Below are 16,547 nucleotides of genomic sequence, written 5' to 3' on the forward strand. Positions count from 1 at the left end.
GACAAGGTGAGCTTCATCGATTGCATACGGCTCAATCCATGGGAAAATCAAGCCCTATAATGATTAGGGTTTCATGTTAAAGACGATATCTTTCTCATGCTTACAATTCGCTTTTTGTCAAGTCTTGATTTTCAGTGGTGGAGTTCTTAAAGAAAAGTGTGATTTTGGTTGAGTAAATATTCTAAGTAATATGTCAGTATAACTGACTGAAATGTTTTATTTATATGTTTAAACCTTTAGCTTTTTAGGTGTTTGGTTTTCTGCGTCTTTTTATTGAAATAGTTATTATTGTTATCTAGGTTCTAAGACATTGATTTGCAGATGTAAGGGAAATGTTAAGCCTTTGATAAGGGAATGCGTTTGAGGAAGAATGTGTCTCATTGTCTAATATACACAAGAAGATTTGATTGCGTTTGATAATTTTTCAATAAAGATTTTTATGAAAGCATATAAAGGATATTTGGAGTTCAATTTGAATCTGGCATGATATTTAGTTAACAGTTGATGCCATGGTTTTGATTGGTTAACATGGATGTGAAACGTGAGTGTGTGTGTGTGTGTTGAGGAGAGCGTTTTGACTTATGTGCATGTACTACATGTACTATGGATAGAGTCCAGCTATGTGTGTGTGTGTTTGGTCTGTGTGTTTGTTTAACCTGGCTAGCATGGTGCAAAAGTGAATTGATGATGAATATGCAGGCTGAGATGTCTCTTTTTTTTAATGAAGAGTACAGTCCGATAAATGTGTGTTGTGCATGCGTGCGTGCATACACAGATGCATGCATGCGGCTGTGCATTTATACTTGCCTGTGTTGCTATCTCTAGTAGTCCACATGTGTATGTATACAGTCTTGGCAAATAAGAAGAGTCGCACATGTGCATGCGAGAGTGCATGGGTGTGTTCACCCTGGACGTGTTCACCCTGGACTTCAGATGTCTTTATGTGTGTGTGTGTGTGTGTGTGTGTGTGTGTGTGTGTGTGTGTGCGTGCGTTCAACTGTGTGCATGTGCATGTGTTTGCTGGCTGTGGCTGTAGCTAGCATGGCTCAGGCATTTCTTTGGGAAGGAACAGGGAGGACAACCCTGTGAGTCATGACCACATTGGCTGGAACTGGCTGTCTCCCCGCACTTTGACAGGCCCAGCACACCGACCCACACCACACATCCTCAGTCACACTAAACACACACTCACTCACCCTCATCTGTTGACTCACCTTATGCACACATCCATGAAGAATTTTTTATTTTTTAATCAATAGAATAATTTAAAAAAATGTATTGAACGTTGTAAAATGCATGATAGTGTTTATCAGACCACTATATGTGCAACCCGTGCACATACGAAATCTCAGGATCACCGTGTCATCGTGTCTGTGCACAAACTTGCACATGCATGCACAATGACACACTCACGTACTGTGTCCTCATGGGACCTCCTGAAGCCACACCGAGACAAAATTGCATGCACCCAAGCCGGCCGCAAACACATTGAGGTAAACAGTCACGTTTGACTGAGGTTTCCTTCCCGCTCTCCCCATCGCCGTGAAGCACTTGTCGCTTATCATGAAAGGCCGCGCCACAGTGGCCTGTAATACCCCGGCCTTTATTGTTATGCAGTGCAATACGGTTGATGTCGGACTGCGTGGGCTCAACAGAGACCGCAGGACCCACCAGAGCATGACTGTATGCAGGAGATGAGAGGGTTGGTAAGGAGTACGTGCAGCGGCCACCCGATGCATCATGGTTGACACACTAACATTATGAAGTCAAATTAAATTGTTTTTTGTTGACACTATTGCTCGCCACCCGTCTTGAAAACGCCTCACTGTTCCAAACCCAAAAGTGCGTTGTGCACTTTGTTCGTTTGGCTCGCACTTGGGTGCAATTTAGATTTTGTGTGTGTGTGTGTGTGTGTGTGTGTGTGTGTGTGTGTGTGTGTGTGTGTGTGTGTGTGTGTGTGTGTGTTTGTGTGTGTGTGTGTGTGTGTGTGTGTGTGTTAAATCAACTGGAATGCTTCCTGCGATCTCCCTCTCCTAACTTTCTGATTAATCCTTTTGCCTGCCACATGTCCTGTGCCTTTCCAGCCATTACAAAGCAATGCTATGATTAGTTATTAACTTTGGCTAAGTCAAAAAGCTCTTAATACTACTGAAGCATACAAAGAATACTAAATACCTTCCCGGTTCTCCATGTAGCATTCAAGAAACCTGGGACAAATCAATGGATTTGGATGGCATGAGACTTGGCTTGAAGATGAAGATGTAGCACTCTTGATACAACAGAGAAAGCTTGATTAATCCGAAGGGAAATGCATGGACTAATGAAAAACCTGTGTTCCATAACACCCCCCCTTCCCCCCCTATCCATTAACAAAAATAAATTAGATTTCTTTTTTGGGGTTTTGTGTCTTCCTCTCCCAGCCTGGCTCCAATCTCTACCATGCCCCAGACTTCCGCAGGGGGGGGGTGCCGGCCGAAGCGCACCCGAGGACGAGACCCTCTCCCTGGGGAGCAGCAGCGGCAGCAGCAGCCTGCCGGACCAGGGCTACGCCGCCTCCGAGGGCATGGGGGAGGCGGAGGACTGCGGCACGGCGGGCTCCCCGTGGGGGACGCAGCCCGCCTCCCCGGACAAGACCCTGCACGGGAGAGGAGATGGAGGGAGACCCCTCGGACCCATAAAGGATGTCTCCAGCGACAGCGACGAAGGCTGTGCGACCTGGGGGTCCAGACACAGGTACAGACCAGGGGACAGACGGGAGGACACACACAGATGGACAGGGGTGACATGGGAACTCTTGAAGGGCTCCATTGGAGTTGTGGAGAAAGTGGTTGGCAGACTTCCACACTACAGTGGAATAGGGAAGCTGGTGTGACGGATTGGGTCTGTCAATAAGTCGTTGGTCATTTATAGATTAACAAAAGAGCTGATGAAAATGATGTGAGGAGCGTTGCCATGGAGGAGAATTACGTAAAGATCGTGAGCATGGCGAATAATGAGAATAACATAAAGAGCGTTACCATAGTGAATGACGTAAAGATTGTGAAAAGAGTGAATATTGAGAGTGAGGTAAAGAGCATTACCATAGCCAATAAGGAGAATGACGTAAAGAGCGTGAACATAGTGAATGATGAGAACGCTGAGAAACGGCATCAAAAGTGCAGCATCCTGCACATGAATGAAGAGGTGCGAGGAAGACTCTCCAAGTTTATCAATTGCACACGAACACACCTCCACACCTGACGTCCCATTGTCATCCGTCTTCCAGGGGTGATTGCAAACACATTTTGGGAGTGAGGCGATGTGTGTGTGTGGGTGTGGGTGTGCATGGGTGGTTGGGTGGGCCTGTCCCTCCCGTGAGCCTCTTGTGATTCACTGGGGTCAACCTCACTGTTAGTCATCTGAATTCCCCACAGTGTTTCCCAGAAGGCATCCGTCTCCGTCCCTCTGCACGTAGCGTCCTGTACTCGATGTATAACTGGATGTATTGCAGAAACCTGGCTTTACATCCCTAAAACATATCTCATACCATATGGATGTGACATGCATGTGATACGTTTGGCGTTCAACACACTGTAACTCAGAGCCTGATGGCTCCACAAGCGCTGCGCTCAGTATGAAGTGTATTACCAATACTTACAAAGAACGACCTAGCTAAAATCCTACTCCTTCAACTGTTTTGAGAAACAGTCCAATCATAAATCAGTGAACCAGATACTGCATTCGGGGATATCCAACGTCTGGGTTGTACTTCGCTTGGGAATCGGCGCCAAATATGGCAACGTTAAAAACAAGACGTATTTGTGCATTTCGGTTAAACCGGCACGTCTGCCATCAAAGACGCTTTCCCACAGGAGTTTAATCGTCTGCCAGCAGTAATTGGCCGAGAGCACTTCTTCTTCCAGCGTGCTGAATCTGAAGGGGGGCCCTCGCGGCTGGCGTGCTCCTGAGCACTGGGATTTCACAGTTATGGGTCTAGGCTATTCTATTCAATGGTGAAAAAAAAAAAAAAAACGGATTTCGTAACACGATTATTTTTTTCCTTTTGAGCTGCGGTGAACCCAAAGCGTGTATATCATCCAGAAAACTGATCCTAGATCAATGAGCACTTGACTCATACGGACCTAAAGCATCCACAGTGACCCCCCCCCCCCCTCTGCCTTCCAGGAAAGACACAGAAGCCCCCAATTTCTGAGAGCTGTTAAGGAAAAAGTCAGCCGCTCCAAGTTCCTCTCGGAGGCAGATGCCGTGTTTTATCTGGCGCTCCGGGTGTTATTTATTATGTCTGATGCGTCTGAGACCTGGGAGCAGAGCTCGGAGGAGCTGGCCAGCGGGGAAACAACCGCGAGCTCCGAGCTAGTGATCGCTTTATGGACAAGGATTTTAATGGAGTCATGCTCCAATGCCAATATCATAGGTGTTTAAACGTCGATCGAGTGGTAATGTTGCTCAAGACGTGAAGGCTAAATGATTCTGTTGGGATCTCCTAATGATCAATCCTGATTATAGCTAGTACGGTATCGCTGCATGCAAAAGAGACATATATGCTGATTTTCACGTGTAACCTGTAAACTAAATCATCAAATTAAAGAAAACTTGTATAGCTAGTAAGATTTTTTTAATTTTTTAAATATTGTAAATATTGTCTATACTATATATAATATATATATATATATATTTTTTTTTTCAAACATTATGAGGCTATTGGGATGTGTGTGCTCATGTGTGTAGGTGTGAAACTGAATCATTTGAATGACCTTTGTCAAACTGTCCCCTGCAGACCAATGGGCATAAGCCTGAAGGATAAAACAGGCAGCAGGATGGACGCCTACGAAGAGGACCCCGAGCTCACCGCTGAACTCAACAAGACCCTGGCCGACTTTGACGCTGAATTAAATGGTACCTTCTAGTTATTAGTCGTTATGCTAAAACTTATGTTCTGGGGAGATCAAAAAGATGAACATGTTAATGATGTATTTTCTATAATAAATTAGTCATTTAAAAAATGTCCATTGGACTTAATCGCTGCTTCACCGTTCCCATAATTCCACATGATATGTGGTTTTGATTGCCGTGTGTTCACATGTGTTAATCCATGAGTCAAACATAACATATGTTGCATCCCATCAAAATGTCCATACATCAGTCATATATCTGGGGGCTCGTATATTTTACATGAACTATAAATTCTCTTTTTTATAGTTCAACTCCATTCCTGAGTGTGATGTTTTTTTTCATAGTTGGAGGGCATTGAACATCTCAAAAGACTTTCGAGTTCAGTCTGAGTTTGATTTATGTCTGGTGTTTCATCACCATGTCTCAAAGACCTTTGCATCACACAGCTTTGAGACGACGTCGAACCCAACAAGAGCATTCTCGGCAATCATTTGACGACGGATAATTAAAGACAGGCAACATGCTCAGAGCATGACTTTTTATAAGCAAGATTTATTGCAGTGCATTAACCAATAACCTTGTTAATCTGTTATGTATTCCAGACATTAGCCGTACGGAGGCCGTCACGCCAAAAGAGTATCGCTGTGCCTTACCCACAGACGTCCACGGAGTGCCTGTCACTGTGGTGGACCTGGTCCCTGTCACCGCAATAGATCTACCGGAGGACTATGGAAACACCGTCACTGACGGTGTCACCAAGACGTCGCCGCGGAAAACGTCAAATGTCAATAATGGTACAAAAATACTTGGAATTATCGTACGTCTATACTTTTTAATGCATTGTCATTTTGTAGTTTTCTTTTGCCGTGGATGTTGCGATTGGCTAAATTACACAAAAATATACCTTGAACACAATCCTTACGGGTTATTTTCGGAGTGGCATGTGGCTCAGGAGGTAGGGCGGGTTGGCTGGTAACCGGAAGGTTGCTAGTTCGATTCCCTGGCTCCCCCTAGAGTGTCGAGGTGTCCCTGAGGAAGGCACCTCAGCCTAACTGCTCCCGACGAGCTGGCTGACGCCTTGCATGGCTGACTCCGCCGTTGGTGTGTGAATGTGTGCAAGAATGGGCGAATGTTAGGCAATATTGTAAAGCGCTTTGAGTGGCCACTGGTTGGAAAGGCGCTGAAAAATAACCAAATGCAGTCCTTTTACAACTTACCATTTATTGTTCACATTGATTTAAAATCTCTTCCTGGCCACTCTAGCTCTGAACGCTGCTCGGCAGTCCGGGGACAAAGCCCACAACCAGAACAACAACGCCTGTAGGGACGGAGGCCCTACCAAACGAGTCAGTGACGTCGCTAAACGACCACCGCCGGCCGCGGCGTATGTAGCCTCCGCGGCGGGGCACACAGCGAGCAGCGCGGTCAAATCCGAGAACAAGCCGACGCAGCGAGAAGCCAACGCCAAGACGGGCGGCGTCAGAGAAGCGGCAAAATCGCGTCCCGGCGAGAACGCCGGCGTCAAAGCTAGCCCTCCCGTCGGCAAAGAGAACGACCTCCCGCCGAACACTAGGAGGACGCCGTCCGTGAATGGGAAGGAGGACGTGGGGGAGTTCCCCGTCTACAGGCCCCACCTCAACACGGACGTCGTCTCGGCCTACTCGGCCTCCGTGTCACAGAGCAAGATCACCCAGAGCTCCACCTCGCGCTTCGGCCTGAAGACCTTCACCGTGGTTCCCCCGAAACACTCGCCCGCGGCCGTCACGCCGCAGGCGGGCAGCACCGTGGGCACCGCGGGCGCCATCAAGATCGACGAGCAGGGGAACATGGTGCAGACCGGCGTGTGGCAGAAGCCCGGGACCCTCAGACCGGCGTCCGGGGCCGTCGGTCCGACGTCGGGGGCGGGGGGGGACACGGAGGAGCGCTCTCCGCTCCTGGGCCAGGCCAAAGCCTTCTGGAGTTCGTCCGAACGACAAGACAGCGGGGAGCCGAAGAAGACGGTGTATCCGGCTTCCCCCGAAACCACGAGACACGCTAAGAAACCGGAAGACCTGAGAATCACACACCCGGTAAAACGTGAGCCTTCCCTGGTGGCGAAGCCTCAGGAGAGGAGAGCTGCTGCCACGGCGACCAAGGAGGCCGCCGAAGTGCAGGAGTCGGAGCAAAAGGTGATCATCTTGGAGGAGACGCAGACACCGGGCAGTGCCGCCGTACCGGCCTATTCTTACCAACCCAACCCACAGAGAGACCTGTCCTTCCTCCGACCGTCCAGGAGGACGTCCAGCCAGTACGTGGCGTCCGCCATCTCGAAGTACGCCAAACCAGAAGGCCCGGCCCACGGCCTGGAGCCCCTGCAGAGGAACGGCCAGTCGAGCTTCCAGAGAGGGGGCCGGTCCATGCAGGTGATCCCACGGGCGTCCACCCTGCCTTCGTGCGACGGCGACCAGAGGGGGGGGCCCGTCGGCCCGGGGACTCCGCGGTCCCCCGGACCCACCAGGTCCATGAGCCACCCCGACCGCATCGCCACAGAGACGACCGGAGAAGCGAAGTGGGGCGGAGGAGGAAGGCTCGTCGGGAGCTCCAGCTTCTCCAGAGTAAGCCTCAACGCCCCGGACACCAAGAGGGTCAGCAGCTGGCCGGTGGTGAGCCCCGCCCCGGGCAGAGGGACGGCCGGGGACAGCAGGAGTCAGAGCGTGCACAGCGAGGCACCGGACCCAGGGCCGAGCCACGCCGGCCAGAACCAGGCGCGCCCCCCCAAACAGGGGACGGGCGCCAACGTGCCAGCACCCATAGTTCAAGTTAATGTGAGTGATGCTTCGGGTGTTATAAGTTATATTGTGTAGATTTAGTAACAATAAAATGTATATTGATGAATTATAAGTACTGTATATCATTTGTATATTTGCTGTTGTTTACATTTATACATTGAATATTAAATGCAATATGATGCAATGCAATATGATCAATGATCATCATCAGGTGCATACTCCATGTTATATTATTTTACCTACTAAATATCATTTGTATATTTGCCTAAACATGGGCAAATATTATACATGCGTATATATTTATGTATATGTTTGTGTTCAGAACACCCCAGTGGTGACCACCACCACCACCACCTCAACCTATCCGGTGCTGGCGGACAGACCGGAGCCTTCCGCCCTCCCGCCCGCCGGAGGTCTGTTCGGGCCGGTGAAGAAGTTCAAGAAGGTGACGTCCAAACCCGTCCAACAGGAGCCCTGTCTCCACAATGACCTGATGGACGCCATCCAGACCGGGGGACGAGACCGGCTGAAGAAGGTGCGGTTCATTCCTTCACGTGTGAATAGCTTACTGTGTGTGTGTGTGTGTGTGTGTGTGTGTGTGTGTGTGTGTGTGTGTGTGTGTGTGTGTGTGTGTGTGTGTGTGTGTGTGTGTGTGTGTGTGTGTGTGTGTGTGCGTGTCCTAACTGTGTTTGTGTCTGTGTCCTTATTCTGTGTGTGTGTCCTTACTCTCTGTGTGTGTGTGTGTGTCCTTACTGTGTGTGTGTGTGTCCTTACTGTGTGTGTGTGTGTGTATGTGTGTGTCCTTACTCTGTGTGTGTGTGCGTGTGTATGTGTCCTTACTGTGTGTGTGTGTGTGTGTCCTTACTCTGTGTGTGTGTGTGTGTCCTTACTCTGTGTGTGTGTGTCCTTACTCTGTGTGTGTGTGTGTGTGTGTGTGTGTGTGTGTCCTTACTGTGTGTGTTTGTGTGTGTATGTGTCCTTACTGTGTGTGTGTGTGTGTGTGTGTGTCCTTACTCTGTGTGTGTGTGTGTGCGTGTGTATGTGTCCTTACTGTGTGTGTGTGTGTGTGTCCTTACTCTGTGTGTCCTTACTGTGTGTGTGTGTGTGTGTGTGTGTGTGTGTGTGTGTCCTAGCTATGGTACCTTGGTCTTTAGCGGTCAAAGGGATCATGTCAAAGTTACACACAGCCTGGTTGTAACGTATGGGACCTAATGAATCCTCCTGCTCTCTGACCCCAGACTCCAGGCACTGCCCCCGGTGATCTGAAGAAGAGGCCGTCCCAGGCTGAGGACGACAACGAGAGGTCCGCTCTGCTGTCCGCCATCAGGTCCACGGCCAGCAATGGAAGGCTCAGACCGGTAACACTCAACCCCATTACTGCTGATAATATAAAACTAAAGGCTCAGACCGCTAACACTCAACCCCTTACTGCTGATAATATAAAACTAAAGGCTCAGACCGCTAACACTCAACCCCTTACTGCTGATGATATAAAACTAAAGGCTCAGACCGGTAACACTCAACCCCTTACTGCTGATAATATAAAACTAAAGGCTCACACAGGTAAAACTCACCCCAATTTCCTTTCAGTCTCTTGTCCCCCGGTCCCCTTCCCCAGATAATACATTTTGGGCTTTTTTGGTGGATTTAAAATGTGTATTAATATATATATTTTATGATTTTCAAAATAAATATTATGTGTCAATAGTTTTTTACAACAATTGAAAATTGTTAAAGGGGACATATTATTAAAACAACACTTTGGGGTGATGGTGATGAGGACTGGGGGTGTTGTTTTGGGTCTCTAGTGGGTCTCTAGTGCACGCATACAAACTTTGAAAAAGTCCATACATGATATTTTGAGTGAGATATGCATTTCTGAAAGTACCCCGCCTACAGTTCCCAAACGAGCGAGTCAGTTTCGTCACCCCCTCCTGCGTAAGAAGGGGGCACAGTTGAATATTACTTCCCCACCCCCCTCCAATCAGAGCATAGCCAAGATTTTGTGGACCAGCGGATGAGCAGCTCCGACAGAGGGAACTCAGCGGCAGCTCAGCTCTGGGAGTACATCCCCTTCTCTGCTGGACTGCCACCGAGCTCCCCCCCGCCGGAGTCAGGAGGAGGAGGCATGGTGGAGAAAGGGATTGAACTCCCAGAGCTGAGCTGCCGTACTGCCGCCGCAGCCGGACGGCTTCGACGGCGCGGGGAGCTCGGCGGCAGTCCGGCAGCTCAGCTCCCGGAGTGCAATCCCTTTCTCCTCCATGTCGCGGTTCATCGACTTCAGAGAGCGAAGGCCAAAGTTCCTTTTCCCCAATTCTTCTCAACCATGGCCGAGATATCCCCCACTACAAGTCTTTACTTGTTGTGGAAGTACGATTTATGATTCATCATCCGAGGCGCACATTGATTTTGGCCGTAATATTAGATATAGTATTATATAAATAAACCATATATAATATTATTATTATTATATTATATTATACTATATTACATAGATATAGAACTCCTGGAGTCCGCAAACAGCGGCAATCCCTTCTCGTCCATGCTGTGGTTCAGTCTGACAGCTCATTGGTCAATGGGCAGCAGCTCATTTGCATTTAAGCTACAGACACCAGAAACAGCGCATTCTGAAGGGACTGAAACAGAGGGGAATAGCGGTAGGTGAGATTTTTTTTCCCTAAAAGCTATTTCCAGCTAACTCAACTGGAACTCAAATACTAATAATAATAATAAATGAAATTTATATTGCGCTTAATATAGTACTCTAAGACGCTTAAAATACTATGTTTACTTGTTGGGAAAACACCATAATATGTCTCCTTTAAGTTTTCGCCAAAGGAGTTCAAGTGTCTACTCTTAATAAGCCCAACTACTATCATCCCCCAACTTTGTCCGCGTTCGAATCCTGCGTTGGATGGGGACGAATGTCCTGGGGAACCTCACCTGTTGTGAGTCAGTCTAAAGCAGCGACCCTGACGAGGCAGAACGCCTCAGAGCGTCCTAGCGAGGTAGCACCACGGGGAGTCTGGTTATGCCTGCAGCACACTGTTCCTCCCCTGCCCTCCATGGTGACTGCGGGCTGTGGTTTGCTGAGAAGTGGAAGAAAAGGGGCCGGAAATGTGCCGCTGCAGCAGAGGGCCAGTTGCGGTTCAGCGCTAAAAGGTTTCTGACCAGCCCTGGAATCCCTGGAATGCATCGTGACTAAATCTGATGAAGGCTGCTCCGGTTTGTCCCAGAGAGGGGAGCAAAAAGACCAAGTTCAGTATGGAGAATGATATAATGCATCGAGTTGCAATGAAGTTTCTTTTTTTGTGTGTTAGTCAGAAATGACAGTAAAGGTATTTCGGATAAATTCCAACCAAGCCTATAGACTGACGTGTCGTGTGGCTCCTTTCTCCTCTCCTCTCTCCTATCTCCTCTCTCTCCGCTCCTCCTCTCTTCTTTCCTCTCTCTCCTCTCCTCACTCCTCTCTCCTTTACTCTCTCCTCTCTTCTCTTCTCTCCTCTCCTCTCTCCTCTCTCCTTTACTCTCCTCTCTTCTCTCCTCTCCTCTCCTCTCCTCTCTCTTCTCTCCTCTCCTCCCTCTCCTCTCTCCTCACTCCTTTACTCTCTCCTCTCTCCTCTCTCCTCTCTCCTCTCCTCTCCTCTCTCCTCTCCTCTCCTATCTCCTCTCCACAGACCAAGTCCCTGGCAGCCCACGAGCTGCAGGGCATCAGGAAGTCCTCCTCTGCAGAGGAGCATCCTGCCGTCTCCATAACCAGAGCTTCACGTCCCCTCTCCCCAACGCCTCCTCCTCCTCCGTCAAGCTTCGGCCTGTGTCCTCCTCCTCCTCCACCACCGCCCCCGACGGGACCTCCTGCTGCCATGCCCCCCCAGCTCCGGCGCGGGGGGTCGGGGGCCGGGGACCCCCGGGGTGACCCGGCGGCGGCCAGAGAGGCCATGATGGAGGCCATTCGGTCGGGCTCGGCCGTCGGGAACCTGAAGAAGGTAACTGGTGCGGCTCCTGTCGTCTGAGGGCCCGACGGTGCTGTGTTAAGGGCTCTTTATGGCTCCACGATCATGCAACGCAAGGAGGTTACGGACCCCTTACGCCCTTGCGGACCCTCCTTGTGTCCACCGCAAAGGCCGGACATGTGCCTCCCGCAACATCGTAAACTTCTGTCAAGGCGACGCAGCAGCAAAGGCTGTGAACCCGACGCAGAACCACAAAGGTTCACGACGGCGTCGAAGCGTCTGCGTGGTCATTGCGTTGCGTGAACGTGGAACCATAAAGAGCCCATTAGACGTCAAGCTGTACTTTTAATAGCCAGAGGCAAACGGAACAGTTAAAATATAGTAGATAGAGGCAGTTATTGAGCGTACCATTAAGGCCCAGGCCTCACCGCAGCGACCGGGTCGGGGTTTGATTCCTGCCCATAGCCCTCTGCTGCATGTCACCTCCTCTCCCTCCCATACCTTCATGTCTTACTCGCTCACAACAAAATGGGAAAACCTTCAAAAATACATCTTAAAAAAAAGAATATATATCTAAAATGGATTTTTTTTTTCTTTTTTAAATGATGGCGGCTTCCTTCAGGTCCCAAGGGGCTTTGCAGGAAAAGAAGAGAAGCGAAAAGTAAAGATAAATGAGAACGTTAGATCGATTCTAATTGTTCTATTGTTGTCTTTGGCGCTGTGAATAGATTACAGATAATCAATAATGTTGATTTACGACAGCGATGTCGGGGAACATTTATTTCCCCAACATCGCTGTTCGGAAACAGGTGCATTGATAACGGGAGCGGCCTGCCTGTTTTATATGAGTTCTCTGCTCTTATTCTCTCCCCCCCCCCCCCCCCCCTCGGGCAAAGATCCCACTCGCCTATCACATCGGCACTGCTTCCTGCCTCCCCGTGTAATTCCTCCTAAACGCCTGGCATCGTTTGAAGTATATTCACGGCTTCCGACTGAAATCATCAAAGGTGGCAAAGCCGAGGAATTCAACTCGCGTTGTTTTTGTTTTGCTGTACATCCCTTCAATAGAGAGCCTCCCTTAGCCTCTTCGTTCCTATATCACTCTCCCGTCGAGGAGAAGTTCTCATGGATCAATTGAGGTATTCTTATCACACAGTGCCTGTATTGGGAGCACACTTCACTCAAAACAATCAGTTACCATGGACACCACAAGTTGAACAGTTGAACGCATGTTGTCCATCTTTGTTATTATTTATTCCAATCCAACTGTAAAGTCGGGGAACCAAACGGCAAACCGTTCTGTTATTTTCATCGATTTGTTTCCTAGATTGTGTCGGCCGACATTGTTTGCGTTCATTGTTTAAAGGCGTTTCCCATGACCCTGAGGCGGCCGTATCGTAATCATTTACATCTGTTTAACAGTTTTTATTGTCATCACGCGCGTGACCTCTGATTAGGGAGAGAGACGAAAAAAACAACAACCAGACAAACAGAGAGACTTCGACCACAACAAAAGCGTCAGAGAGCGAGAGAGACGTGGTGAGATTTGAAACAGTATCGCTGTATTCTGTGGGAAACTGGCAGCTGTGTTACATCTGCTGTCCCAGAGCTTCACCTTAGACTGTGGTCAATGCGTCATGGCGATGGCCCCTGACGAGGCACAACAGCTGGGGGAAAACCAGCTCTGTTCGTACCCAGGCTCCCTGACACAGGGCCGTAATGTGGGTCTAATACTGCGGAGGGTCTGTGGCTGATTGAATGCACTTCAGCCTTTAATAAGGGGGCCACATTAATGCACGTGGAATGCAGTAAAATGTTGACATTTTTGAGGGTTTAATGAGGGAAAGCTGGAAGGATCTTCCCCATCACAGGCAATATCGTTTTCAAACATTGCAATTCATGAATCAACTTTTAGATAAAAGACAATCTAAACATTAAAAAAACATTAATAGATAAGCTTTTAATTAAAGATGGACTTATAATTAATGAAACTTTAATAAACATTTGTAGATGCTAGATAGTGCTGGTTAATGGCCCCCTATCGTTATAGAGTGTAAAAAAAGAACTGAGTTATTTTAATGTTTTGAAATCTAAAGACGCCCCTTTCGTCGCATTGTATTCCTATTTGTCATCAGCTAAATCATCGCTAAAAAGTTAGTGTCTGTGTCCGTGTGTCTCCGTCGTACAGATCGCCGCTCCGGTGAAGACGGTGCAGGTGAACGGCCGCCTGGGGACGATCCAGAGCCGATCCCTGGCTCTCTCCTAGCAGTGAGCCCCTCCAAGAGTGCCTGCGGAGCACCATAAGACGCACGGGGGGGCATGTCGAATCCCACAGGCTAACGCCTCCCCTGCTGACCGTACCACAACGTTAATCCCGTTTGCCACAACGCCTCGGGGACCGTCTTCTGTCGAGAGCTCATGGCAGGATGTTTTTAAAGCACCTTTCTGTGCTTTACTGGAAGAGAAACACTGTAAAGTTCACCTACAGCTTCACGAACTGGGGCCATAGACTGACACTGCCAAAAAGGGCAGCTTTAGTCAGATTTCGCTTTTGAGGTTATTTAATTTTGTTTGTTCTTATTTTTTATATTGAAATCTTTTTGTTTTTCCGTTTGATATCGCTTTCTGTAAAATACGATGCTGAAAGTAGGGAGGCTACTGGCGATCAAACCATTTAGGACGTCACATGGTGAAGGGATTTCTTAAGCTGGATGCACGTCTTTATATATTTAATATTAATTGATATACATTTATGTATGTGATTGCATACTTCTAGATCGTTTGAACACAACGCTATAATTTAACATGATCTATTTCTTTGTCATGTCCTTAACACGATAAAAAAAGAATTACCCTAAATTGTTTACCTTTCAAAAACATCGCCTTGATTTCAAAACGATCGTTGCAACTGATGCCGGTATAATTTACAGAGCTTGTGCCATAATTTATTTCTAAGTATATACGTCACATTTTTTACAGATTTCTTTTTTTCTGGACATTATATTTTCAGTTTTAGATTTTAGTACTATTTGACCACTTATGCCTTTCTAGAAGCTGTGGATGCCTTATTCTGTTGGAAGGCAGAGTTATGTGTTAATGTTTGCTATAAATATTCCTAAAGCAGTGCAATAATAAAAAAATGATTATATATCATATTCAATATTTAAATATATACATACTATATATATAATATTTAATATTTCTATATGTATATATATTTAATCTTTCTATATATATATATATATATATATATAATATTTCATATATAATGTTTAGATATTTCGGCAATATTGCCCATATTGCCAAGTAGTTTTAGCCAAGTTCGAAGCACCTCTTTCCCCCTGCTGGTGACATGCGTGGGCCTCCTAGCTTGTTCTGTTCCTCCGTTCACTGCTGATGTTGAAGTTTTTTCAGTTGTATTTTTTGCCTGTAGAAAACGTTTATTAATTGATGACAAGAGCAAGATTATGAATTCCTTCTCAGAAATCACCTATACAGAAGTTAGGAAGTCTTTCTCTGCAATGAACGTGCTTGAGGCAATGGCATCAGTCAATGTCACCACACGATTGATATGTCAACTGATTTTGTTGAATGAATCTCATATATTTCAAAAATATATATTATGTTGACTTTTTTGAGGAACAATTTAACATTTGAGGGACAAATCTTGCAGGACCTATATTCAGGTCTGTAGGTATAATCTGCCACTCGTTGTGGTCAAATATTTCACTCGCTTGTAGTCCATTTAATTATACCTCTATTTTTAAAAAGTGTAATTTATTTTCAGTTTAGAAGAAAAACTGAACAAGAAATACGTTAATTTTTGTTTGAAGATGTTATGATTATATTTTCTTTCCTTCTGTCATCTATTTACATGCTACTGATGCTGCAGCCTAATCATAGTCTTGTATATTTTGTAAAGTACAGAGAGAGATAGATTCAAGTGGTTCTTTGACTGAATGATGGTCTTTGGATTTAGGCTGACAATTTTTCCTGGTAAAACAAATATTGGCACAGCTTTTATTTTTGTCTATGGAAATTATAATTCAATAAAAAAGTTTTGTAATCATCAAAAAATTTCAATTTAATGAAATCTTTTCCTGACCTTGCTGTATTATGCACCAGTGTTCAGTTGCATAAGTAGTTATGAATGTCTATAAATATTCAGGGAACTAGTTTGATTGAACTAGGTAATCGTTATACCAACGCGATGCAAAACTTGACAATGAAAAACAGCTTTACTAGATATAATTCTCCCCAAAAATGTTGATACTAATCAATTAGACATACTAGGGTTCATGGACGATGCATGTCAACAAACCAAATTCATATTGTTTCCCCAATTTCCCCACAGTTTAACAGTTCTTTGAGGTGGATTATTAAGCTTAAGAAAATTAATCATTTCAAATACCTGAGTAAATATTTTTAATTGGCATAAACACAGCCTTTTAAACTCCTAAGTCCCCTGAGTTGTGGCATCTATATCATTTGTTGTTGTTTGTTGTTGACTCCTGGCTACAATATTTGGTAACCTTACTTTATGCGTGTGTGTGTGTGTGTGTGTGTGTGTGTGTTTGTCCTAACTTTGTGTGTGTGTGTATTGCCACATCACAGATGGGCTACTATTCCGAGCAGCGTGTTTGACCCTGACTCACCACCATGTGGTCATCAAACATAATGACTCCCACAGAGCCTGAAACTGGCCTAGAGTCCATGCTGACACACACACACACACACACACACACACACACACACACACACACACACACACACACACACACACACACACACACACACACACACCCCAACAGATTATCTTGAAGGCTTTATGTTGCAAGTAGTACTTGGATAGCGTAAATGACAACATAGGTTGCTTGATAAGATTTTCACACAAGCAGGACTTCCAGTTCACAAACTCTCTTAAGTGTTATGG

The 16,547-nt window shown here is 46.6% G+C and overlaps 1 protein-coding gene across 1 annotated transcript in view; it reads left to right on the forward strand.

Moving 5' to 3' along the window:
- cobl (cordon-bleu WH2 repeat protein) overlaps positions 1-15,691 on the forward strand; it is a 62,250-nt gene extending 46,559 nt beyond the window's left edge. The window contains exons 12-19 of the mRNA XM_060053868.1: positions 2,421-2,733; positions 4,778-4,896; positions 5,496-5,687; positions 6,157-7,697; positions 7,984-8,196; positions 8,900-9,019; positions 11,339-11,647; positions 13,803-15,691. Of these exons, the coding sequence (XP_059909851.1) occupies positions 2,421-2,733; positions 4,778-4,896; positions 5,496-5,687; positions 6,157-7,697; positions 7,984-8,196; positions 8,900-9,019; positions 11,339-11,647; positions 13,803-13,880 (2,885 nt within the window). The 3' untranslated portion in view covers positions 13,881-15,691. The remainder of the gene's footprint in view (positions 1-2,420; positions 2,734-4,777; positions 4,897-5,495; positions 5,688-6,156; positions 7,698-7,983; positions 8,197-8,899; positions 9,020-11,338; positions 11,648-13,802) is intronic.
- The last annotated feature ends 856 nt before the right edge of the window (positions 15,692-16,547 follow it).

The sequence above is a fragment of the Gadus macrocephalus genome, chromosome 6 (genome assembly GCF_031168955.1).
Source record: "Gadus macrocephalus chromosome 6, ASM3116895v1".
Lineage (NCBI taxonomy): Eukaryota > Metazoa > Chordata > Actinopteri > Gadiformes > Gadidae > Gadus > Gadus macrocephalus.